The 27,340-nt window shown below is 39.6% G+C and overlaps 1 protein-coding gene across 1 annotated transcript in view; it reads right to left on the bottom strand.

Moving 5' to 3' along the window:
- Positions 1–27,340, bottom strand: part of Cd109 (CD109 molecule) — a 108,048-nt gene that overhangs the window by 28,070 nt on the left and 52,638 nt on the right. The window contains exons 14-23 of the mRNA XM_028879858.2: positions 26,286–26,462; positions 23,909–24,061; positions 17,308–17,382; positions 16,517–16,577; positions 11,434–11,575; positions 10,652–10,769; positions 6,886–6,999; positions 3,229–3,447; positions 2,332–2,476; positions 903–1,079 (exon numbers count right to left, since the gene is read on the bottom strand). Of these exons, the coding sequence (XP_028735691.1) occupies positions 903–1,079; positions 2,332–2,476; positions 3,229–3,447; positions 6,886–6,999; positions 10,652–10,769; positions 11,434–11,575; positions 16,517–16,577; positions 17,308–17,382; positions 23,909–24,061; positions 26,286–26,462 (1,381 nt within the window). The remainder of the gene's footprint in view (positions 1–902; positions 1,080–2,331; positions 2,477–3,228; positions 3,448–6,885; positions 7,000–10,651; positions 10,770–11,433; positions 11,576–16,516; positions 16,578–17,307; positions 17,383–23,908; positions 24,062–26,285; positions 26,463–27,340) is intronic.

Raw genomic sequence — 27,340 nt, 5'->3', positions numbered from 1 at the left:
TGAGCAAATCCAAAGCTGCAGGATCTCCATGACACAGGGCAACAACAGGATATCCGAGAGAAGCCCCAGTGAGGGCCCAGCATCAATGCAGCAGAAGCCAGAGGCTTTGAACCAGAACAATGACTCACTGCAATGAACACTTATAAGTAAAGATATATGGACTAAAGGGTTTACTGTATGACTCACTGGGCCACACTACAGCTTCCAAGCTGAGATTTTTTAGTTAGTTTGGTTGCTTTTCTTTTGTTTTGTTTTGCTTTGTTGTTTTGTTGTTTTTGTTTTTTGTTGTTGTTGTTGTTCTTGCTTTTCTTTTGAATTTTGTTTTGTTTTGGGGGGAGGTTTGTAAGGGCAGAGAGAAGACATGAAGGGACAGGGAGATGAATGGGATTGGGATACAGGATGTGAAACCCACAAAGAGTCAATAAAAAACAAAGAAAAAAGAAAAAACGAACACTGCCTGACACATGGGCAGCACTCTAACTCTGCTATGAGCAGGTGGTCACCACAGCTGAGCAGTTCCCACAGCTCAGAGTCACATCTATCATTTTGAGAGGCGTAAGCATCCACTCCATACACACAGTTCTACCCTGAAGCTAACCTAAACTACATAAGACTCTGTATCAAGAAAAGAATAGTGAATAAATGATCACAAATGAGCATTCATTCATTCGTTGCAGGTTTTTAAAGAGTTTTAAATTAGCAGCAGTTAAAGAGCAGTTGGCTTCGGGAAGACAAGAGGAACCTCCCACAGCCTGGCCTTCAGTACATCAGCACCATCTAGTCCCACCAGTCATACACAGACACAACCCCCATCTATTCCGAAACATGGCCCAGGGAGACCCTGACCTATGAAACACAAACTTATTTTTTTTAACAAATAAAAGTATACATCTAGTGCTTACCTTGCCTCATAAATGAAAGGGCTTTTTCTTTTAAAGTATCTGTCAGCTGCTTCTGTTTAGTCAGATAATCCAAAATGTAAATATTTGGAGCAAAGTTTATCATGTTCTGTTCACCACAACCATAAGGCATCCGTATCAGTGAGGCCAAACCATGGATGGAAGGGCCAAGAATATCTCCTGAAAGCACAAGACATTCTGTTCAATGGGTAATGCTCACGCGCTCATACCAGTGGCCCAGCTCAGCACAGGCATCTATAATAGAAGCAGGTGGGGAAGAGAAGACATAATCGAAGCAAGAGTGATGCTGGAGAACTTAACTTGTGGATTATGTGATGTCAGGATGCTTCTGCCTAAATAATGATAGGGTATAAACTAAGTACTCCTTCAAATCAAAATGGCAGAATTGACATTTAATTCTGAAGGAGACTCGGGTGCACTGGAAAAGCTATGTCTAATTTAAAAGCATTTTAGTTAAGGCAACTAGAAGTAAGTAATTTCCTACTGTAAAGGTTGCTAGATCTTGCCCAGAAAACTGTTCTAAGCAAGGATTCTCAAGTCTTGCTTTCCAGACTCACTGGTGGGAAGTTTTCAAACTATATTTGTCCTGATCATAGACTAAGAAATTCTAATTTAGTAGGTTTAGAGAAAAAAAACCCAGATATTTGTGTTTTAAAACAGTTTGTGTAAGATTGGGATCCTCAGCAGTAGCCACCAGTCAGAGTCTGGGAGTATGCTCCACAAGACAGGCCTCCTCTAGCCACAGTGGTGTGGCCTTGCTGCTCAGTGTATCTGTACCCCAGAAGCAACACCATCACCTCAGAAATTCAAAGATTCCAGCCAGGCATGGTGATGCATGCCTAGAATCCCAGAGAAGAAGCTAGGATGCATGGATCTGGAGTTCAAGGCCAGCCTGGTTACATACAGATTTCAAGGCCAGACTTGGTTGCATACTAAGACCTCATCTCATAAAACAAAGAGCCAGTGACATAGTTCAGGAGTAAAGCACTGTCTAGTACACACAAAACCCTGTGTTTCATCTTGGGAAAAAGGAAGGAAGTTTAAGTGAGAAACGCAAGGGAGGGAGGGAAGGAGGGAGGGAGGAAGGAAGGAAGGAAGGAAGGAAGGAAGGAAGGAAGGAAGGAAGGAAGGAAGGAAGGAAGGAAGGAAGGAAGGAAGGAAGGAAGGAAGGAAGGAAGAGGAAGCAAGCTCAGACCTACCCCAGACATACTAAACCAGGACTTTTTATCAAGGAAGACCCCCACATGCACACTGCATGTTGAAATGCACTGATCAACGTTATAGCAATTGATGCCAACTAAAACCTTCCACAGCTTAAGAGGGCTAAGTAAGACAATACATCTATAAATACATGAAAAATGTATTTTCACATGCAAATCAGCCAGTGTGTGGTGACACACACTACCCTTACCAATGGCTGTGACCCACACTCTTTCGCTGCCATTGACCGTATCAGGAGGAAATGAGAAATTCAAAGTTTTCATGGTAGTTTGTACTTTGTTGTCCGTCAGATCCAGTAAGACAGACTGTGAATATGACTTTTCTATGCCTTCAGCCTGTAGGGAAAGGAACACAACATGGTGTCTGCTTATCTGTTAACAGAGGGCTGTGCAGATAGGAAGACATGCATCTAGCCTGCTAGGGACGCAGCTGCACAAGTACATACCTACCTACCCTGTCTTGATGCTGACTTCAAATGGGTTAAGTGTTTGCTTTCTCGTTACATTGAACTAGAATGGAAATGACCAGGGGAAAGGTGAAGATGTGGCAAAGAAACCACTGGGGAGCAAATTCACCTGTTGTTATCCAAACAGAAGCACTAAATACCCTAACTGAAATCACCTTTCACCAGACAGAGATTCAGATCCAAAGCAGTCCCGCCCCAGAACAAGAGTGGCTGGCCATCTACTATGCTGGGCTGTGTTTTTATGCACAATGTCCTCCAAAATAGCAGTCTTCAAAATCTACTTTGAGGCGTTCCAAAATGCCCATTCTACCTTATCAACCTGACCATGACCCAACAGGATCCCAATACCACAGTTTGTGAATGTAAATGACTGTTTAAAATACTTGAACATCCTAATAGTCATGTCTCTACTCAGATTTGAAGAGGAAAACAGCAATATTTTTATAGCGTCTGTGTGTCATACTTTTACCGACACGAGAAAACAACTAGGTATTATCAAGAGGGTGGAGGAGAGGACATTTTAGGATTGTCAACAAATTTGACACAGAAACACCGTCTCCCATTTGCTTTTCAATTCCATGTTATGCTTCCGTTGTATCCATCTAAACCCCCAATATTTACCTTTACCAAAACCTTTTGGGTGATGGCATCAGAGGCAGTGGGTGAGGCGGCCTTCACTGTGATGGGGATCTCCCCCAACTGTGTCGGCTTGATAGGGAAGAGAAGGGTGACACCATCCTCGCTGGGAACCAGAGCGGTCTGCTGGTATGTGGTGTCATTGACGTCATTTGAAGACATTAAAACATCAAAGTCAACACTCTCCTCAATGAGCACGATAACCTGGGAGGGAAAAAAATAAAAGCCAAAAGTTTTGTACAAAAAATGTGTTTCTATCGCTATTTTAAGTGCTGTTACAAGGATGAGACTCAAAACCAGAGGAAAATGAGACCAAGATGAGGCCAAAAGGGGGAAAAAACAGAAAGGAAACCAGAGAAAACTGGATGTATCATATGCATTCCCCTTCTCCCTCAAGATACATCTGGGGAAAGGCATTCTCTGGCTTCATCACCAGCCCTTTCACTAACTTCTCTTAGTACACAACCCCCTGGAGTGGTGGGACTATGCACAAAAAGGCCATTTCAAATATTAGTTTCACCACCTCTTGATTTAACTGTGCCATCTTAAGAGATACAGGTCCTATTAGGGAAGCATGAGATAAAGGGGTTGAAATATTGTTCTAGCTACTGAGAGCCTCTGCAAAAATTATTCAATGAAAAATGTGGTTAATACATAAGCCCTAAAACATATTATATATATATATATTTATATATATATATATATACTCAGAGATCTGCCTGCCTCTGCCTCCTGAGTGCTGGGATTAAAGGTGCACCATCACTGTCAGCTCTAAAGCATACCTGATTTACATACTTTTATTAAAATGCCAAAAGTTTCTGCTTTTCTTAAATAACATTCTTCCAGGCTTGAGGTTTTTGTTGTTTTGTTAGCAAAAGGGTCTTATTGTATAGTCTTGGCTGATCTAAAACTTGTTATGAAGATCAAGCTAGCTTTGAACTCACAGAGATATGTTTGCCTCTGCTGCTGTCTCCAAGTACTGGGATTAAAGGTGTACACCACTATGCTCAGAGGTGAGGGAGGGTTTAGAGTCTTACTTTGTATGCCTAGCTGGCCTGGAATTTATTACAGAGGCCAAGATAGCCTCAAACTTGCAGCAATCCTCCTGACTCTGCTTCCCAAGTGTTAGGATTATAGGTGGTTCCCACCACAACCAGCATGAGCCTTACATGTTACAAAGTATTTTCCAATTTATTTTCTCATTTTCTCAGGACAATTTGTTCACTCTCATAGAAATTATGACTAATAATTTTTCATATTCTCATAGAATAATTATGACTCTCATAGAAAAGGAAGCTATAATCATGTTATTAAGTTATCTGCTAATGATCAGCAGACTGGATAATAGCCTTTCTGGTCAGACCTCTGCTTATTATACTATAACATTCTGACCACATTAAAAAGCACAATTAGAGCAGGGCGGTGGTGGCGCACGCCTTTAATCCCAGCACTTGGGAGGCAGAGGCAGGTGGATCTCTGTGAGTTCGAGGCCAGCCTGGTCTCCAAAGTGAGACCAGGAAAGGCGCAAAGCTACACAGAGAAACCCTGTCTCGAAAAACCAAAAAAAAAAAAAAAAAAAAGCACAATTAGAAAACAAAAAGCTGGAGCTGTGAGAATAGCTCAGGGGTACACTTGTGCCTATCCAGTCTGTAACACCAAAAAAACAGTAAGTAAACAATTGATTGACCATGCATCTAGATGTGCGTACTTAAAGATAGTAATGCATTTCATTCAATAAAGTTAACAGTGTATGACTAATAACTCAAGGGCAGAAAACTAAACCATTTGGCTAAAGCAACTGTAAGTGCAGTACAAACAGTAGTTAAGTCCTCAGCCCTGCCTTCCAGCAAACTTTCTGCCTAAGGAGACACAGGAGCTAGACTCACAAAATAAACCCCTGAAAACATAACCCACTGAATTGCCATGGAGACAACGAACATAACAGAGTGGGTAAAGTTTCTCAGGAAGGGAATCCTAGCTGCAATCTGTCTCAGGGAGAATAAATTCTTACCAGTTGCTGCAGGTACAAAACGGTAATGAGAAGAGAAAACACATTCTAGATACAGAAGACCAGTAAGAAATGCAGGGAGGTGGGAGAGAGAAAGGCATATTCCCAAGACCAAAAGGAAGTCCCCTGGCTAAATGGGAGGACCTATAGTGGAAACTAAGAGAATGTGCAGACAGACATTCTAATAATACACCCAGACATTAATAAGCAGAAGGAATCACTAACAACATATGTATATTTTCAATCTCCCAGCAAAGTACAAAAAGCTTGCAGGAATGTCAGGTATCTGATTTGTCCCTAAGAATTGTTGGTCAGGAAGGCCCCAAAGGACCCCAGAAAAATACACGTTACTGCCATTGTCTTGGCTGCCCACCAGAGGTAAGTCCCTATTGCCAAAGATAACCATATACTTTAGTAATACTACAAAGAAAACCATGCTACAACTGAGCTAGAAACTTCCTCCTTGTTGGCTAACCCTCATAATGCCAAAAGCTGCTATGAAGGTAACTTAAGGAGAAAAATTACCAATGGCATTACTGTGGTGGTTTGAAAGAAAATGGCCCCCAGAGGCCCATAGGGAGTGACACACTACTAGAAGGTGTGACCTTGATGGAGTAGGTGTGGCCTTGTTGGAGGAATGTGTTACTTTGAGGTCTCATATATTCAAGCTACACCCAGTATGGCTCACAGTCTCCTTCTGCTGCCAGCGGATCAAGATGTAGAACTCTCAGCTCCTTCTCCAGCACCATGTCTGCATGAACACTGCCACTGAACATTTTCCCGCCATGATGATAATGGACTAAACCTCTGAAACTGTAAGCCAGCCCCAGTTCAATGTTTCCCTTTGTAAAAGAGTTGCCGTGGTCATGGTGTCTCTTCACATCAATAGAAACCCTAACTAAAATAATTCCCCATGTGTGGATCTTACATGCTATAGTACTAATCTGTCAGGCAAGATATGGCCATCAGTGCATCAGTGGAATGACAGCTTTGGTTGTAACCAACTGCCTTCTGACTAGTCCTAAGGCCTACTCTATGTTTACACCCATAGACCAGTGCTGTTCTCAGTCTCAGCCAAAGCAATGGGCAGAGGTTAACGCCAAGACTTGGCTCACAAGACTCAGGGTCCAGCCCTTCCTTGAGGAGCTACTGGAAGTTCCAGTAACTGTGGAGGGAAGGAGGGTCACTGTCCTCAGTGGTGCAGCCACCAGAAAGCTGTCTATACTTTGGTGAACAGCTCCACACACATGCTCGCGTGGGTGGGTGGCCCTTGTGAAAGGTGAGTGGGCAGCAATACAAAAACAAAAGAAAAAGAAAAAGACATGGAAGTTGGAGAAGGAACCTATTGAGAGGAGAAGATGAAGGATAAGAGACGTCGAAATGAGTGTGACTAGAATGTATTATATACAGGTGTGAAACTGTCAAAGAATAAATTAAATTTTCCTTTAAAATGTAAATTACCAAGTTAAAAGGATAAAACCAATATATATATATGTATATATAAAAGGTTAAAATGTTTTTTTTTAAAAAATGCTTGGAGACCCTGATGCTCAAGTACTATGCAACCAATCAACCCTCAATCCCTCGATTTTGTCCCAAAGTGTAAATAACCAACAAAACCTTGAACACATTACCTTAGTGGTATCCTTCAAATAATTGAATATGGTTACTTCCAAAGCAAATTCTTCACCTCTGATAACAGAGTAGGGAAGATTCAAGTAAATGAAAAATGGCTGGAAGGCTTGCAGCTAGAAAGAACACAATGAATACATGTTTTGATTCAGATACAAATACTTCACATTATATACACGTAAGAACAATATCCACAGAACCTGTACAGCCTGTAACACCTAGAGGTATCCTCTTGCCTATCAACCAACACCAGTTAACAACTTACACCAAATAAACAGTGGCAAGCTGACTCGACAACTGCTTAGCATAGTAATGACTGCTGCATTACGGACCCAGTAGAGACCAAACACTTTGTAAATTATTCACGCAATCCTTATACCCCTATAAGGGTGTTATGTTCCTATTTTATTTGTTAAAAAAAATCATGTTCATAAATCTCTGAAACTACTACAAGCTCATACTACCTACAAATGGAAGTGCCAGAGCCATATCCCATTCCCTCTGATACCAAAACAAGTTGCTCCTCTGTTATCGAGTCTGTATTGATGCCATCATTTGCTTCAGAAGCTACTCTCCAATCAGTCTGTGTTTCAGACTCTCAAACACATTTCTGTGGGGAAATCTCAATGTGGCCAGCCCAGGAATGTTCTACTTACGGTGTTCTCACATGTACACAGACAAGCATGTCTCCCTCTGGGAACTCTGAAACTGTTACCAAGACCTACAGGAGAAGCCAAGCTCCTCCCCTGCCTGAAATTAAGCCTGGTTACATTGGACCAGTGGTCTCAATAACAGAGGTCAGTCCCTCTAGTAGGTATGTCTAACCTAGGCCCCTGTGGGCCACATGCAGCCAAGGCCACCATGATTACGGACCAATACAAAATTAAACATGGAGGGGGTTTTTGAGATGTTTATTTTTTGAAATTTAATTGCATATTTCTCAATTGTGAACTTTGGAGATGACAAGACCATCTCACAAATGTCAAAAAGTTGGACATACTGCCAGGTTTCTGTGGACGTTTGTAGATTGAACATTTCAGATTGTCACAGTGATTGAAGGGCACTAGTGACACTTTGTGGAGTAAAATTCTACAATACTTAGGATTGTCCCAAACAATGAACAACTACTATCTCAGATCCCTCATGATTCTTGACTTGTCTATTATTAGCATGTAGTTTGGTATTTGGGACTCAGAAATACGATTTGTGGCTTGGTGTATTTGACTCTACAGATCATATCACTTAAGATGCCACGTAAGTATCTATATAGATACTGAATATTTGCTTAGACATTCATATAAATAAACCATCTGTTTAAATGACCTGAACTTCCACCATAATTCCATATATAAATCCAAAGCACTTCTATTTCTACAAATTTCACTTGGGAACGGTAAGGAGGCAACACAGATTATCTGTTATAGAGGCTTTGGGGTATAATAGGAGTGATAGCCATTGGGCTAAGGCCATTCGTGATCCTCATATTCCTAAGCACAGACCTGAAGGACTGTCTGTTAGGAGATACTTTTAGAAGCTGTACTCATCTTTAAAGTAATCTGGCATTAGGCCAATAATAAATTTTTTAACCAAAGAAGGGCTGGAGAAATGGACCAGAGGTTAAGAACACCTGCTGCTCTTATGGAGGACCCAGACCTGGTTCCCAGCACTCACAAGTCAACTTGCAACTCCAGTTCCAGAGGCTCCAGCACCATTTTCTAGCTTCCTTGGGTACCAGGCACACACACAGTGCACATACATAGATGCAGGGAAAACACTCATATATACATATATATATATATGTATATTATATATATGTATATATATATATATAATTTTAAAATATTATACTTGATCTTAGCAAAAGGCCTATTTTTCTCTTTTATTAAAAGCTTAAATATAAGTTATAAAACAATGCCGGGCGGTGGTGGCGCACGCCTTTAATCTCAGCACTCAGGAGGCAGAGCCAGGCAGATCTCTGTGAGTTCGAGGCCAGCCTGGGCTACCAAGTGAGTTCCAGGAAAAGCGCAAAGCTACACAGAGAAACCCTGTCTCGAAAAACCAAAAAAAATAAAAAATAAAAAAAAATTATACCTGGTTGTTTGTTTCTAACAATAAATAAGAAGGAAATCCCTGCCTATAAAAGAATTAATTTCATAGATAGTATTGTCTGTCAACAAAGCCATATATAACATATTAATGTTTGAGTTATCTTAAATTGATTATAATATGGAACTTTATCCTAGTGAAGGTAGTGGCAAATAATTGATAGTAAGATAAAAATTAATTAAACATTGAAATTTTGAAAAACAATAATAGTAATTATTTGAGTTGGGTAAATAGAAAGAAATGTCTACAAATACATGACAAGATGAATTAAGGCTTTCACTGTTAAAAAAATAAACAAATCTTGACACTTAAAATTTAGTACAAAAAAATTCTATAAAATATTAATTTATCTAAATTTAAATATTTTAGATACATTTATAATGTACTAAATTAGTTATTGATTATTAGTGGTGTTGATGAATTTACCTTAATTATAATTAGCTATATGTATTTATTATTCAGAAAATATGCACCATTGACAGAACATTCAATTTTACTCCAGAATTTCTTATTTGTTGTTTGTTTTTGTTTTTTAAAATTTTTTTTAAGATTTATTTATTTATTATGTATATAGAATATATGACTGCAGGCCAGAAGAGGGCACCAGATCTCATTACAGGTGTTTGTGAGCCACCATGTGGTTGCTGGGAATTGAACTCAGGACCTCTGGAACAGCAGCCAGTGCTCTTAACCTCTGAGCCATCTCTCCAAACCCCTAGAATTTCTTTCTGTGTATGAAAAGTTGGAACGCTGACTCCAGCAGAGTCTCTGGCAGAGAGTGTGGGACCACTAAAACTGGGCACCGCCAGTGCACACCACACTCTTCCATCAAGAGTTTATAAACAGGCATTATTACAACATGGTAGAAGATCTCATTTTCAAAAGAACTTCAACAATGTCTGCATTTTCTGATTTTACTAAAAGACTTCTGCCTAAAAGAATGCAAAAAACCTAGAATGTAAATAAAATGTCTAAGTAATACTGTTTTTAACTTTAGGACCAAATCTATCAATTTTATATAACTCAGATTCAGAAATTTAACACAGGGCCGCCAAGATGGCTCAGTGGGAAATGGTGCTTGCTAGACAAATCTGGCAACCTGAGTTCAATTCCCATTCCCAGAATTCATGTCAAGACACATGGAGAGAAGTGACTCCACAAAGTTGTCCTCTGACCACCATATGTGTGCTGTGACATGCGTGCATGCACACACACACACACACACACACACACACACACACACACACACGATGATGACAGTGGTGGTGGTGATGGTAGTGGTGGTGATGGTGGTGGTGATGGTGGTGGTGGTGGTGGTGGTACTGGAGAGATGGTTCAGTGGTTAAAAGCATTGCCTACTCTCCCAGAGAACCCAGGCTTAATTCCCAATGCCCACATGGCTGCTCACAACTGTCTGTAACTTCAGTTCTCTGTGATTCGACACCCTCACACAGACATATATAGCAGGTAAAACACCAAATGCACATAAAATAAAAATAAATAAAATTATAGATAATAACACAATAATTTTTTCAAAGATGTTAACGCAGATGAAAGCAGAAAGGTAAAGGCACAGTAAACTGTGATAAATAAAGCAGTGGATAGTCAATCATCTTCTGAGCCTCATTTCATTAGATAGGAGAGGCCCCCTTCTGTATCTACCTCTGCTGGGGCAGTTGTTAGCCCAAGACCAAAGTCTTCCGAGATCACAAAAGCAGAAGCCACCCAAGAAGTAATGGAATCAGGTACAGTAACTTCAAAGTCTTCATAAATCTTGGATCTGAAGTCAAGACAAATGCAGAAATTACAAAACCAAGATTTCACATAATCCCAAATAAGTCAACAAACACAACCAGCAATTTTTGGAAATTTTTTAATTTTCATATTTACATCATTTATATTTCTAAGTTTAAAATCACGTAGCATTTCAATTTCTCAGGAAATACTTTATAGCATCATACTTTGCACACTCTGATAAAATCTTTCTACAAGCTTCATACCTTCACAATTGATTACTATATTTTCACAAACTTTTTTTTCAATATGTATTTTTAAACCTTACTCCAAATATTCCTCTCTCAATTTACAGATAACTTTGTGAGTGTGTGTTTATTTATTTGTTTTTGTTTGAATCCTTATCAATTCTGCTATGAATTTTCTTCCAACAAAAACCAGGAGACTTCAAGGAAGTTTAATTCACCCTTCATTCTACAAAACCTCACCCCCTCCTCAATAATACTTTATGGCCTCGATCTGCATATGGCTCATCCAAACACTACAGCTAGATTCAATCAATCAACATCATTCTAAACCCCAAACTCCCTAATCCACTTAGTCCATTGACACACAATATTTATGCTTCAAACACACTAGAAAATGGGAAAGTATTATCCAAATATACATTAAGCAAACATAAATGGACAAAGAACTTGACAAATCTTTACCCCATGTGGGAGTCTAGCCAAATCCATGTTTCTGGAAAGTGCTTTCTGACGTGTGGATTGCTAACCAGCGAAAAGTCTTGAAAATCAATCGGGTTCCCCATACCTTCCTCTGCAAACCGCTCAGCATACTCTGCGGTGTCATCTGCAATAAACATTGACGACGATGACGGTGAGGAAGGAAACGGCACTGGAGAGGAAGGGCTGCAAGCTTGGCTCCCAGAACCCTCGACCTCGCAGCAGAGTAAAGTTTGGAAATGTTCTTATTCAGCTCTCTCATTTTCTGTAGAAGAAGCCTGAGCAGCAGACTAGTCATATGATTTACCAAAACCATATGGACAGTGACCTCAGAACTACAAATATTTTTTCAATCTACTCTGTTCCAATGATCAGTAACTGAAAGTTTAAAGGGTTAGTTGTCTATTTTTTTCATTTAAATTATTAAAACACATCACATTTTTAAACCCACCTGACTTTTATACTCTCCTTGTTTGAAAACTCCTTGATGCTGATTATCATTGGCTTTGTCAGCCTAAGACACTACAGTCAGTTCATCTGTTGGATTTTACAATAAAAAAAAATGCATGTAGCTATATAGACTTTGGGTCTTCTATCTCCTTTTTTTTTTTTCAATTTCTGTCAGTCTAAAATTATTTCAAAATATGAGCTGGGCATGGTGGTGCACACCTTTAAAGCCAGCACTCAGGACGTAGAGGCAGGTGAATCTCTCCAAGTAATCAAAATGCAGAGATATGGAACCCAATCCCAGTGATATATATACAATACAACTCTTGCACCACCACATGTGTGCTGTGGCACACACACACAATGTTCCTAAGATTCAAGGAACATTTCAGAAGAGAGGATGAAAAGATCATGAGCCAGACCAGGGAGTGAGACTCTGTCTACCAGGAACGTCATAAGCTATACCCATAGCCTCACCAATATGACTTCCTAAACATGAGCTGAACAAGGACAACAAGAATAATGTGGACAGGGAAAAGTCCAGGAGGCTTCAACTCTACACAAAGAACTACAGGCAACTAAGGATGCTGACAGTGGGAGAAATCGTCTTCCTCAGGGAAGAGCCACCAATTGCTTGTCCAATACCAAATGGTCAGCTCTGAAAACATATACATACACGGAACATTATAAACACAGAGTTGGCTACATTTGTGTATTTTGGAATATGCATATATATAGGAATATAGACATGTATTTAATAATCAATGAAAAAAGAAGCCATGAATTTTAAAGAAAGCAAGGAGAGATGTATGGAAGGATTTGGAGGGAGGAAAAAATATAATTATATTATAATCTCAAAAAATAATTTTTAAAAATAAAAAAAAACTTAAAATTCAAAACAATAGTTAAGAGACAACTCGCTCTGCTTCTGGATGCCCTTCAGTACTCGTATAGCATGCGTACCTCCCATCATGGCCCTAGAACAGCCGTTTGTGTGTCTTGGTGCCCCCAAGTTGGAATTCCCATTGTCTTTCACATGCTAGGTATGTGCTTAATTTCATCACTGTCAATTGAATAGTGAATAATGATCTGGATCAAAGGGATAAGATAAATGGAAAACTGACAACATGTCAAGCATGTGACGCAACTTGAGTCACTTAAACAATATACTATATGAAGCTGTTCCATACAGGATAAATCTATGATTTTACATTTAACTTCCTAGCAATCCTGCAAAATACATAATATTATTGACTCTATGTAGCAGGGAGAAATTTAAGGCTTAAAAGCTTTGACTGATTTGCCCTGGGTCACAACTCTTGTTAGTGGTTTTTCACTCTTTTGGGGGGGGACCCACCACCCAGCTTTCAAATAAATTCACACGTGGAGGCTTATTATTACTTATGAATGCCCAGCCTTAACTTGGCTTCTTTCTTGCCAGCTTTCCTTATCTCAAATTATCCCATCTACCTTTTGCCTCTGGGCTTTCCCTATTCTCTTCCTACTGTAAATCTTACTCTTACTCCATGGCTTACTGGTGGTGTAGCTCGGTGGCTGACCCCTGGTGTCCTCCTCCTTATCTGGCTGCTGGATCTCTTGTCCCTTCTCCCAGATTTCTCCTTCTATTTATCCTCTCTGCTTGCCAGCCCTGCCTATCCTTTCTCCTGCCTCGCTATTGGTCGTTCAGCTCTTTATTAGACCATTGGGTGTTTTAAACAGGCACAGTAACACAGCTTCACAGAGTTAAACAAATGCAACATAAACAAAAGTAGCACACCTCAAAATAATATTCTACAACACACAACTCTTATTTTTTTAATGTATATAGGTGGTTTTGCCTGTGTGTATGTCTGTGTACCATGTGCAAGAAGCACGTGCAGAGACCAGAATAGGATACTGGATCCCCTGGAACTGTAGTTACAGGTAGTTGTGAACCAACATGTGGGTGCTAGGAATCAAATCCAGGTCTTCTGGAACAGTAGCCAGTGCTCTTAACCACTGAACCATCTCTTCAGTCCTTAGGGCCATTGTGGTAATTTGAATGTAACTGGCCCCCATAATCTCAAAGGGAGTGGCACTATTAAGAGGCGTGGCCTTGTTGGTGTGGGTTTGGCCTTGTTTGAGGAAGTGTGTCACTGTGGGGGCAGGCTTTGAGGTTTCATATGCTCAAGATACCACCCAGTCTCAGTCAACCTCCTGTTGTCTACAAAATATAGGACTCTCAACTACTACTCCAGCACCACATCTGCCTGTACACCTCCATGCTCCTTGCCATGATGATAATGGACTGAACCTTTGAAACTGTAAAATGAGCCACCCCAATTATATGTTTTCTTTGTAAGAATTGCCGTGGTCATGTTGTCTCTTCACAGCAATAAAAACCCTAACTAAGATAGTCATAATTCCTGAATCAAAGCTAGCAGTATATGACAATAAACTCCTGTCTTAAACACTATGCTACTTTTAAGAGACAGAGAAGAATTGAGGATAAACTCTAGCAAAAACTAAAAATAGACATCTGAGAAAAACAACTATTTCATATTAGAAAAAAATGAAATTTTATCAACTAAGTTTCTCAAAGAAAGAAAATGCAAGACTGTAATGGTAGAGATTAAAAATTTGATTTGTAACATAGTGCATTTGAGCTATTTGTGAGGCGTGAAAGTATAGAAACAGAAGCAAGATTAAACAATTGAGTTGGCACCTGTATAATGGTGATCAAAAGATAATAGAAGTTAGATGGAACTTAAAATCCCCCAGGGTAACAAAATTAAGACTAAGAATACTAGATATCAAAGGAAATTGGTGACATTAATGATAACTGAAAGACTGATGATTGATGGTTTTGAGCTTCAAACCATAGGTAGTTCTTATCTCAATATGGTCTAAAAATGGCCAAGAATATCGTGATCCCAATATAGCTTATGAGACAGAAGAGGAGAAGTGAATATCCATCACTTGAGTAGCTATCCAAAGATATATTTGCTATTAAGGATATAAGGTTTCTTTTCTAGTGAAAAAATGAAAGATTCTCAGCCAAGGACACAATAGATACAGTCCTCCCCTGGTTCCTAAGTGGATGCCAAAATCTCTAAGTGCTCAAGTGCTGTATACAAAGTTGTGTAGTTTTTCAGATAACCTACACATTCCTATGTACTTTAAATCACCTCTGTAGTACTTCTGATACCTAGTATAATATGATGCTATAAGTTTATAAAAATAGTTATTATACTGTACAATAACAAGAAAAAAATCTATATATGTTCAGTACAGAAATCATTCTTAAAAAGTTATATTGGTGGGCTGGAGAGATGGCTCAGAGGTTAAGAGCACTGGCTGCTCTTCCAGAGGTCCTGAGTTCAATTCCCAGCAACCACATGGTGGCTCACAATCATCTACAATGAGATCTGGTGCCCTCTTCTGGTATGCAGGCATACATGTAGGCAAAACAAGGTATGTAATAAATTTTTAAAATCTTTAAGAAAATTATATATCATCAATGTGGAACACATGGACATAGTCACATTGCTGACAATAAACTGAGTATTGCTGTGGGCATCAGAAAGGGCTGTATGTATAGAGGAACAACAGAAAAAAACGTTGTGAGTAAAAACTGGGTACAGACAGATTTGGAAAGTTATGTAGGACAGAGAATAAGATGAAGAAACTTAAATATGCCAATGATTTTAATGCACAGAGATGGTAATATATCATAAACCTTCAAGATAACAAAGTTATCTTTTGAAGTTTCAAGACAGAGAGATCAAGGTGTCTTGCAGTAGCCTGGGACTTGAGAAGTAACCAAGAACTGCTACCAGAAATAGGAAAATTTGAGAAAGAAACAATGCCAATGTCTCTCAAGAAGATATTAGCAAGGCTGAAGAGATGGCTCAGAGGTTAGGAGTACAGACTGCTCTCCTAGAGGACCTGGGTTCAATTCCCAGCAACCACATAGCAGCTCACACCTGTCTGTAACTCAGTTCCAGAGAACTTATGACACCCTCACACAGACATGCAAATCACCAATGAACATTAAATAAAAATAATTTTTAAAGGAAGATATTAGTATAATTTTACCCATAAAAAATAACTTCCACAGTTAACCATTATTATATATTTCCTTCAGTCAAAACTTTTAATGACTTGCTCCTAAAGACACACTTGGAGATCTATGACACACAGATACAACTATGCCTGCCAGATTGATAAGGTGTGTGTGTGTGTGTGTGTGTGTGTGTGTGTGTGTGTGTGTGTGTATGTGTGTAAGAGAGGTCTGGACTACTTTTTAGGTAAGCACCTAAAAGTTAGAGACTAGTAATGCTTCAAAGACTTGCTCCTTTCAATTAATTCCAAAATAACAACACAGTTTGCAATACAAATTAAAATCACAGTCTCATCCAATGCATCCCAAACTATAACCCCACCTTTGAAAACTGCAGTTTCAAAGATGGAGTCAGGGGCCCAGAGAACATCACTTGTCGCCTTCACACATACTTCCAAAGTCCAAACACTTTCACCATAGCAGTCAAGTTGAACCAGAAAGTACCTGCCCCGTTATAAGTGATATTCAATATATGAGGTACAATATATTCAGTTACGCATGTTGTCGGGTTTTACTTACAAACACCATCAATGTTATCCTTTACAAGGGTTGCATCTGTCAACACCCAGAGACCACATTCCTAGAAAAAAATTTAATAAAAATTTTAACTAAAATGAAATAAAAATCAAAGTTTGAATGTTCTTTAATCATAGAAATCCCCCACACTCCCACTTGGGGGACACTTAGGTATACAGGTGTGCGTGTGCGTGCGTGTGTGTGTGTGTGTGTGTGTGTGTGTGTGTCTGTGTGTGTATGTGTGTGTGTGTGTGTCTGTGTGTCTGTGTGTCTTTCCCTCTTCCCTTCTTCTCTCACACAAACATACTTTTCAAAGTCAAACATTATAATCTAAAAGAAAAAAATGTGTTTAATGGCAATTCCACTAACCTAACAGTCAATCAGTGAATTTTTCCATTTGCTTTTAAAACTGAAAGGATGCGCCTCCCCACTCAGATTAGATTTATGAAACAGTGAACTTCAGTCACACTCCAATAGAGGTTAGTCTTCATTATAATTAGTTATGAAAGTGTTTACAATAGTAAAAGACACTAATATCAGGGCTGGAGAGATGGCTCAGCGGTTAAGAGCACTGGCTGTTCTTCCAGGAGTCCTGAGTTCAACTCCCAGCAACCTCATGGTGGCTCACAACCATCTCAAGTGGGACTTGATGCCTGCTTCTGGCATAAAAGCATACATACAAATAGAGTACTCATACATAAATCTTTTTTTAAACTAATTAATTAATTAATTTTAAAGCCTAAAAATAAGAAGACACTAACATCTTTTCAGATTGTTTGGCCAACTATCCATACCTGAAAGACAGCAAAGGAATTCATGAACATGCCTAGATAATAGCCTGTGTTATAAAGTTCCAGTTCGTGGACTACCTGCACAAAGAAAAGACACAGAGTGAGTTGGCTCATATCAGTCTCTCCTGCCCTCCGCTCATTCCTTTGAAGTAACTCAGTCTAGAGTTCTCATGCTCACTGAACTTGAAAATGGCACAAATCAAGGTACCATAAATATATAAATGATTGTTCATCATTCAATCAACCACAATTACATTTCTTATTTAAAACCATGTTTACTCTGTTCAATAATACAGAGTTCCTTATAAATGTAGATGAGGCTTTCCTTGGAGGAACTGAAATGTCACCGATTGGCATGATCAACACATAGAGGTCAGCATTAAAATGTATCCAAGCTTTTAACAGAGACAAACAGGCTAATGTGAGGGGGGGGGTGACACAAATTCTGTAAGACGTCATTCACTTAAATTCACGAAAGAGTGAATGTAAGTTATTAATACACAGAAAGATAATCAGCCTCATTGGTAACAAAAGCATTAGAATAGTGCCAATAAGAGTTTCTTTTCGCTGGGCGGTGGTGGCGCACGCCTTAATCCCAGCACTCAGAAGGCAGAGGCAGGCGGATCTCTGTGAGTTCAAGGCCAGTCTGATCTACAAAGTGAGTTCCAGGAAAGGTGCAAAGCTACACAGAGAAACCCTGTCTCAAAAAACAAAACACACACACACAAAGAGTTTCTTTTCAATAATGAGATAGTTGCATGCATCACTTTAGTAATACAATTGTTTCTAAGGACACTACTAGTAAGAATGGGTAAAGCAGGCTGTTTTCCTCAAAAGAGTAAACATGAAATCTGACCCAGAAATTCTACACCTAGATATATACTCAAAAGAACTAAGCAAAAATTTGGGGGTACTTCCCTGCCAATGTTCACGGCAGCAGCATTCACAAAAGCCAAAAGCTGGAAGTTCAAGTGCCCATCAGTAGAGGACTAGACAAAATGTAGCACACACATTTAATGGAATACTAGACAGCGATACAATGAAAAGCACTCTGATGGGGCATGCTACAACATAGCTAAGTCATGAAAACACCCTGTGTTGAGTGAACTAAACCAAGCAAAAAGTCAAAGACGATGGAATTCCATTAACGTAACATATCTAGAACAGGCAAATTATAAGAAGTAGATAGAGATTAATAGAAGCTAGGCGCAGGGGTTGCAGGGGTAGGGAATTGTTGCTTAATAGCTAGAGTCTATGGGGAGAGTAACAGAAAACTTGTGTGCACTCACATGCTAATAGTGGCAATTTTGTATGTATTTTACTAGGGAAAAAAGCCTCATGTATTATGTGCTTTTAGGTAATGTCTGATACTTCTCTCTTATTGGTGTTATCATTATACACACAAATGAGACAAAGGCAGGATTAAAAGGCATGAAGAAACCAAAGTTAACAAAGGCTTCCTAGGAGCTGGAGGGACAGCTCAGTGGCTAAAAGCAATTGCTACCCTTACAACAACCTGAGTTCGGTTCCTAGCATTTGCATCAGGAAACTCACAACCACCTATTGTTCCGGTTAGAGGGGATCCAATGCCCTCTTTCAGCCTTCTCAGTCACATACACGTAAAGTATACATTCACACGGACGCATGCACACACACATGGAAATAAAAACAATAAAAATAACCTCTTTTTTAAAAAAAAAAAAAAAAACTGACTTTCTGTCACAAAGTGAAACACTCACAACCACGCTGCTGCATTCTGCTGTGCGAGCAACAACCTCCCTGCATGGACAGTGCACACGCAATGCTGGGACAGACATCAAAGAGAAAATCACCAAGAGATCAAACAGAAACGCTTTATCCACAACAAGCCGGCAAGTGTCCTCAGCCCAACGACAGACAACGGAGTCGGAGCCAGAGCCAGACATGAAAGGAGAGAAGGCTTCAGGACCGCATCGCTGGCTCACACGAGGATCCCCTTCTACTCCTGCTCAGGTGTGAACAGACGAAGCCTTCACCGGGCAGCACCTACCTCAGGAAACCTCCCTTTCGCCCTGCCCCAGGAAAAGAGCATTGCCCAAGCTGTGTACGGAAATCATGCCTGGAAGATCCCATACATTTAAACATCCTTAATGCATTCAGGGAAGTCAGGACAACTCATGTCAATTTAACACAAAGGCAAGCTATCATCTATCACAGGCTCCTTACACTCCACTCCAGAGCCAACTCTGGAGAAGGAACAGAAGCAAACAGGAAACCTGGATGAGTAGAAAGTTTTGTTTTTAATGGAAAACGGAGGCTATCTTGAGTTGACGGTGGAAGTGTGTGGGTTGATACTGGGCAGAAGACAGCAAGAGCAGAAGCCAGCAGACTGCGGACTGGAAGACAGGCCTTAAGTTTCTGTTCTTGTTTGGGCATGTGGAGCAGCCTCGGGTACTTCCTTGTGAAAGCAGCAGCAGCAGCAGCAGCAGCAGCATCTTGCAGGTACCCTGAGGACTCCTGTTCAGCACTTCTCTACCCTTTGGATGTGAGAAAGTGAGAGAAACACAGTCCTCAAGCACCCACACTTTCTCCCCTCTCCTCCAGCCTCTCACAGCTGGTGGGTTGTAACCTCTGGAGACTCCGCGCCGGGTTTTTCCTCAAATGCTTATGGGTAAACTTAATAAAAGATAGCAGAAAACCTTGAGGATCCAGGGTAATTTTCCAGTTCCTAAGTCTCCATCTCCTCCTTCTTTTTAAACCCCTAGGATTTACAGGTCTTTAGGAGGTCTTTAAAAAGAAATAAAAGGAGGCCTCAGTGGTCAAGCCACAAAGAAAACTGAGCCATAAATTCCCTTCAGGGATGATGTTTATTGTAGAGAAATGTCCTCAAGGCCATGGTCGGCCTCAAGGAGAAAAGAAGAGTGTTAGACAGAAACAAGGCAATATATGGAGATATTTAACATGATAGGGCCTTAAAGGCAAGGAGAGGCTTAGCTTTAAAGCCTGGAAAGTAGCTTCATTGAGCTTGAGAATGAGAGTCTGGCATGGTGGCATGAACCTTTAATCCCAGCATTCAGGAGGCAGAGCTAGGCGGAGCTCTGCGGGTTCCGAGCCAACCTGGTGTACACAGTGAGTTCCAGGACAGCCAGGGCCACATAAAGAGACCCTGTCTCAAAAATAAATAGATAAATAAAGTGAGAATGAGAGAGAGATGGGGAGAATTATAGAGCTTGCCCCCATGAGGGAGATGGGGATGTAGAGGAGAGGCTTCCTTAGAAAGCAGCCCTCATCTCTGGTCCAAATACTCCTAATCACTAGAGAAAGGGTAAGGCGTGACTTCTCCGGCTTTTGGAGGTGGTAGGATGCTTCATATCACATGGTTTAGTTCACCATAGCTTCGTGACTAGATGCAGGGAGGAGCCAATGTTGTGCAGGAACTTGCTGAGATCAAACTCCATCTTGTAGGGGAGCTCTCTGAGGTAGCATAGACTATTCTACAGAGGGAGTGAAACAAACATTCCTCTAGCATTTGGTGTTTGCTAAACTCAGGAAGAAAGCAACCCAAAGGTCTCAGAAAGTTCCTGAAACTGAGCAGAGTCACTAGGACCCTCCCTTCCCCAAGTACACGTAAGCAATAAAGACAAAAAGATACTTAGACAACTCGGGGACCAGCCAAGCTGCTGAAAGAGGCAGACCATCAAGCTGCCTGGAAGAGGTTCACATCAACTAAGCTACCTACTGAGCTATCTGCAGGCTTCTAGCCATCACCCATGCTATGGTGGACTTTTGGTGATGCAGTTGTCTTTGAGTCATTTCTGATTCTATAATAAACCTAATAAATTAATCGGCTTACCTCTCAGACTTTGGCAGTATCCTTACTCTGCCTTGCCATCAGTTCCCTATCTGGAGGGAGTGATGCCTGTTCACATCTCCCAAGGAGTAGCGTCATACGATAGCCAGGAACCATAGACTGTGAGCTGACAAGTCAGCACAAACTGCTTCCTAACTCTCTGATCCAGACAGAGCTTCAGGGAGGCATCTTCTGATTCAGGCTATGGATAAGGCCTCAAGGTGCAGGCCTGTGTCCTAATATACGTGATGCTCAGCCTTCCCCAGTGGACAGTATCATAGCAATCACAGATCAACTAGACCTACTGTAAAGGAATCCAATGAGGCACACATCATGTGATGCAGAATTATAGCAAAGGTCAATTCTAGAACCTAAAATAAGCATAGGAAAGCCATGGTCACACATGCTTGTAACCTGGGAGGCTGGCACGGGAGACTCATGAGTTTGAGAACAGTCTGTGTCACATAGGAAGAATCTGTCTCAAAAAATAATAATAAGTATAAAAACCAACATACGGACCAATGGAATCAAATTGAAGACCCTGACATTAATCCATGCACATATGAACACCTGGTTTTTGACAAAAGAACCAAAACTATACAAGAAAAAAGAAAGTATCTTCAACAAATGGTGCTTGCATAACTGGATGTCAATATGTAAAAGATTACAAATAGATCCATATCTGTCACCATGCACAAAACTCAAGTCCAAGTGGATCAAAGACCTGAACATAAATCCAGTTACACTAAACTTAATAGAAAAGAAAGTAGGAAGCACTCTTGAACGCATTGGAACTGGAGACCATTTCCTAAATAAAACACCAACAGCACAGACCCTGAGCACAACAATTAATAAATGAGACCTCTCGAAATTGAGAAGCTTTTGCAGGGCAAAAGACACAGTCAATAAGACAAAAAGACAGCCAACAGAATGGGAAAAGATCTTCACCAACCCCACATCTGACAGAGGATTGATCTCCACAGTATATAAAGAACTCAAGAAACTAGACATCAAAATACTGAACAGTCCAATTAAAAAATGGGCTAAAGAGCTAAACAGAGAATTCACAAAACAAGAACTACAAATGGCTGAAAGACATATAAAGAAATGCTCAACATCCTTAATCATCAGAGAAATGCAAATCAAAATGACTCTGAGATACCACCTTACACCTGTCAGAATAGCTACGATCAAAAACACCGATGACAACCAATGTTGGAGAGGATGTGGAGCAAAGGGAACACTCCTCCACTGTTGGTGGGAATGTAAACTTGTACAACCACTGTGGAAATCAGTATGGCGGTTTCTCAGAAAATTAGGAATCGAACTACCTCAAGACCCAGCCATCCCACTCTTGGGCATATACCCAAGGAATGCTGATTCATACCATAAAGATACATGCTCAGCTATGTTCATAGCAGCACTATTTGTAATAGCCAGAACCTGGAAACAACCTAGATGCCCATCAACGGAAGGATGGATGGAAAAAATGTGGTGCATATACAAAATGGAGTACTACTCAGCAGAAAAAAACAATGAAAGCATGAAATTTGCAGGCAAATGGATGGATCTAGAAAAAATCATCCTGAGTGAGGTAACCTAAACCCAGAAAGACAGTCATGGTATGTACTCACTCATAAGTGGATTCTAGATATAAAATAAAGAACAATAAGACCACAGCCCATAGAACCATAGAGGCTATATATATAGTATGGAGGTCCCTAGGACAACTGTGGCTTATAATAAATTTCAGTTCTACTCGATTATTGAAAAAAAATAACCAAATGAATGGAAACACATGAACTATGAACCAAAGGCTGAGGGGCCCCCAGCTGGATCAGGCCTTCTGAATAGGTGAAACAGTTGATTGACTTGATCAGTTTGGGAGGCAACTAGGCAGTGGGACCAAGTCCTGTGCTCATTGCATGAGTTGGCTGTTTGAAACCTGGAGCTTATGCAGGGACACTTGGCTCAGTCTGGGAGGAAGGGACTGGATCTGCCTGGACTGAGTCTACCAGGTTCATTGCAGTCCTCGGGGGAGGATTTGCCCTGGAGGAGGTGGGAATGGGGGGTAGGCTGGAGGTAAGGGGAGGGTGTGGGAGGGGGGAGAATAGGGGAACCCGTGGCTGATATGTAGAACTGAATGGTATTGTAAAATAAAATTTAAAAAAAAGAGAAATAATAATAATAATAATAAAACAAATAACCACAGTATATAGCTCAGTGGCAGAGGGCTTGTCTAGCATGGTACATTGTCCTAGGTTGAATTTCTAAACACACACACACACACACACACACACACACACACACGACTCATGGGGGTTCACAAGTGCTCAGAAAACACACTGATTATCAAATTCTAGGACCTCAGAAAAACCTTAAATTAATATTAAAACAACTTAAAAATTTTAAAGTAAGCACAGTAAATATGCATAAGGCATAAGAGGAAGTATTAGTTATATATATATACATGTATGTATGTATGTATGTATGTATGTATGTATTAGTAATAACAAAAATTAAGATCCAAAAGGTAATAAATAGGTATTAAAAATATAATAGGTACCAAAAGAAAAGTAAATTTAAACTACACATGTGCTTCTGCCCAACATACATGGAATGCAGATACTTTCTTCTTGGAAGGCTTTTCTGTTTCCCAGCTTATACATCCAGAGGGACTAATGAATTTCCTTTAAATATTTAAGGTAATACAATAGTTATTTTCTTCTTTTAACATACATTTTCACCAAAAAAAAAAAAAAAAACGAAACTCACATTTTCCATTGTAATATCATTTGAGGCATTCATCAAATTCACACTTTTGTCAACAGCTACAATCCCAACTACAGAGTTGGGCTCTGTCACAGAGATCCTGAGAGAGACCTTCTCAGAGGGCTTGGCAGTAGATTTACTCCAAAATAGATTTATCTAAGAAAAGGAGGAGGCAAAATTAACTAATTTCATTTTCTCCTCATATGACTCAAAACCATTGATTCTACCTTTGCCTTGGCTCAGGGATAATTCCAAAACCATAAACAACGTTTCTCTAAGGAAGGAATTTTTTTAAGTTCCCACACGTCTGTGATCCATGAAACGCCTCCCTGTGACATAAACACCAATTATCCCTCATCTCTCCCCCGGGTTTCCCTTCTGTCTCCATGTTCCATTTCTGTCCTCAGCTGGTGCCAAACGCAGGCCAGCAGTGTCTAGCATCCCTGGGGAAGGCACCCTCGAGAGGAAGAGACAGGAAAGAGGAAAACTGATGTAGGTCCCTACAAGTTGGTAACTTGATTTAGAAATGAGCGCAATGATGGATCTCTGGGACCTCAAAGAACTATCTGCGGTGTGAGTGGAAAAGGTTCTTTACAGAAAGGGAGTGGTCAGATCAGATGCCCTCAGGCTCCTCTACTCTGACTCCATGGCTCCTTGAACTTCGTCTTTATGTTCCTCAAAGCATGGTCCAACTTATACTTCAAAAAGACCATGACTCTGTCATGAGGGAAAGTCCCATTCCTACTAAGGACCTCCGTGCCACCTAGCTCGGTCCTAACATCAAACTGCGTCCTTGATTAATCTGCCCAACCGTGATGCTCCCTCTAAGTCGCTGAACTGTAGACTGGCTTCCTCCCGGGTATGGCCCCTAACTGGGGTCTTTCCTTTCAGTCTGAAAACGTGATCATCATTATCTAAAAATCAAAGAAAATCTCTCTTTGAAAATGAAATTGAATTTTTCTATTTCATTTGTCCAAAAATATTTCTTGAAAAATATCTTTTACTATGCTCCATTTCCCCTGTCGGTAATCTTCCACGCTGTTCTCAGCTTCACGCCTGGTCTATAGAGGTGTGTATCCTGATTTAAGCCTCCATAACTTCTTTCTAAAATTCACTTGTTTTAGGTGATTATTATAAAGTGAATTTTTTTTTGCCTGAAACTAAGAAAATATATTGCTACTTCTTTAAAAAAAAAAAAAAAAAAAAAAACTTTTCATAAAATAAAAAATAGAAGTTTATATTATACTTAAAGAAAGTTAGGCCGGCGGTGGAGGCGCACGCCTTTAATCCCAGCACTCGGAAGGTAGGTAGAAGCAGGCGGATCTCTGTGAGTTTGAGGCCAGCCTGGGCTACAGGACAGCCAGAGTTACACAGAAAGAAACCCTGTCTCAAAAAACCAAAAAAAAAAAAAAAAAAAAAAAGAAAGAAAGAAAGAAAGAAAGAAAGAAAAAAAGAAAGAAAGAAAGAAAGAAAGAAAGTTAGATTACTCAAGGCTAGGGTACAGCTCAATACTAGCACATTTGCTAGCATGCACGAGGCCCTAGACTCACCCTCTGGCATGCGAAAATTTAATATAAACTATTTTAAATAAAAGAAAGTATTAAAAAAAAGAAAGAAAAAAAAAAAAAAAAAAAAAAAAAAAAAAAAAAAAAAAAAAAAAAAAAAAAAAAGAAAGAAAGAAAGTATAAATAATTGATGCTACTTCTCAACATTTTCACAATTTTTAAAGGAAATATTAAGAGTGCTATACTCTACAAATCATGACATTGAAACTGATTTTTACACTTAGGAAGATAAAGCAGAACTCTTTATTGAGAACAATGTCTCATTCTCAAGTCTGTGAGATGATTGCTTTGGGTTTCTTGTCAGAGCTGGGGCTGAGGCAGTCTCCTGTGCAAGCTGGTGACTCAGGATAAGTACCCCAATACTGGAGACCAGGCTCCATACAGACCCCCAAAAGTAAGGTATCAGGATCACTGACAGTCTGTCCTCATTAGCTTCCAGCTGATGAAGGAGAGAATTTAAAATCCAGCTCTGCTTCCACACACATTTTCAATGGCCCTCCCTGCTCTCTCCCTACGCACACCTCATTATCACACCAAGGTCAACACTACAGCCAGTCTATGTTGCCACTGGCATTCCAGGCCAGAGCAATATTGACTCAACTATTGAAAAAATATGGAAATGACTTTGATGAATTTAAGTTAAAGCCAGGAATCACAGTTGACAAACTAACTGTGGAGCTTGATATGAAAATCCGTATCTACTGAGTATAGAGAGTAATACAAGATTCTAGGCAATATGGAGATACTTTTTAAAAAATTACATTTCTCAGACTTTACTAAAATGAAGTTGTAAACATCACCACCTTAAATCATACCTTATTTTTAAAAACAAACTGAACAGGGATTTTTAGAACATCATTTATAATTTCCCCATCATCTGCAACGTAATACACAATTATGCAGGCCTTTGGAGTCCAGGAAGCTTCTGGTGTTAAAGAGAAATTTCTGGAATTTTGTTTGCCTGCAGCCACCAACTGTCCCTTTGATACTACCTAAAAATAAAAAAAGAAGAGAGTGAAATTATTTGCTAAAGATTATCATATTTCAACTGAAGTTATAATTATAATAATCTAAGCATACACACAAATTCCTAAATTATCTTCACAACTTTTTACATGCAAAAATATATATGATAAATTTTGAGATGGGAGTTAAATTTCAACAAAAAATAATTATTGTAATTGTTAAGACCAGCAATGAATCAATGAACAATAAATGATAGTTGACAAAATAGTTTAAAAAAGAAAATGATAATATTAAAACAAACAGTAGATTGCAGTAACAATCATGTTATCCTTCACAAATGTTATCTTTATTCCAATTTTTTTGCATTTTTAATTTTTAATTGATACATAATATCCATACATGTTTATGGAAAACAATGCAACATTTCAATGCATGTATACAATGCATACAATGTATAATGACTATTATACATTGTCTTAATTAATTAAGGTAAATGGTCTATCTAGCACTTCATACACTGACCACTTATGTTTTGAGTGTCAGCAATAATTTTTAATATTATTGTCCTTTGTCAAGTTGAGTAAATTCCCACCAATAAAACATCATTGAATATTTTTAACATAAAAGTATAGATGTTAAAAACTTTTCCAGCATCCGCCAGGCGGTGGTTGTGCACGTCTTTAATCCCAGCACTCTGGAGACAGAGCCAGGCGGATCTCTGTGAGTCCGAGGTCAGCCTGGTCTACAAAGCGAGTTCCAGGAAAGGCTCAAAGCTACACAGAGAAACCCTGTCTCGAAAAACCAAAAAAAAAAAAAAAAAAAAAGAAAGAAAAAGAAAGAAAGAAAGAAAAAACTTTTCCAGCATTCATTGAGACAAGTGCTTTTTCTTCGTGTAATCTATTAC

The sequence above is a fragment of the Peromyscus leucopus genome, chromosome 7, assembly GCF_004664715.2.
Source record: "Peromyscus leucopus breed LL Stock chromosome 7, UCI_PerLeu_2.1, whole genome shotgun sequence".
Lineage (NCBI taxonomy): Eukaryota > Metazoa > Chordata > Mammalia > Rodentia > Cricetidae > Peromyscus > Peromyscus leucopus.
This window is presented reverse-complemented; position numbering and strand designations above follow the sequence as displayed.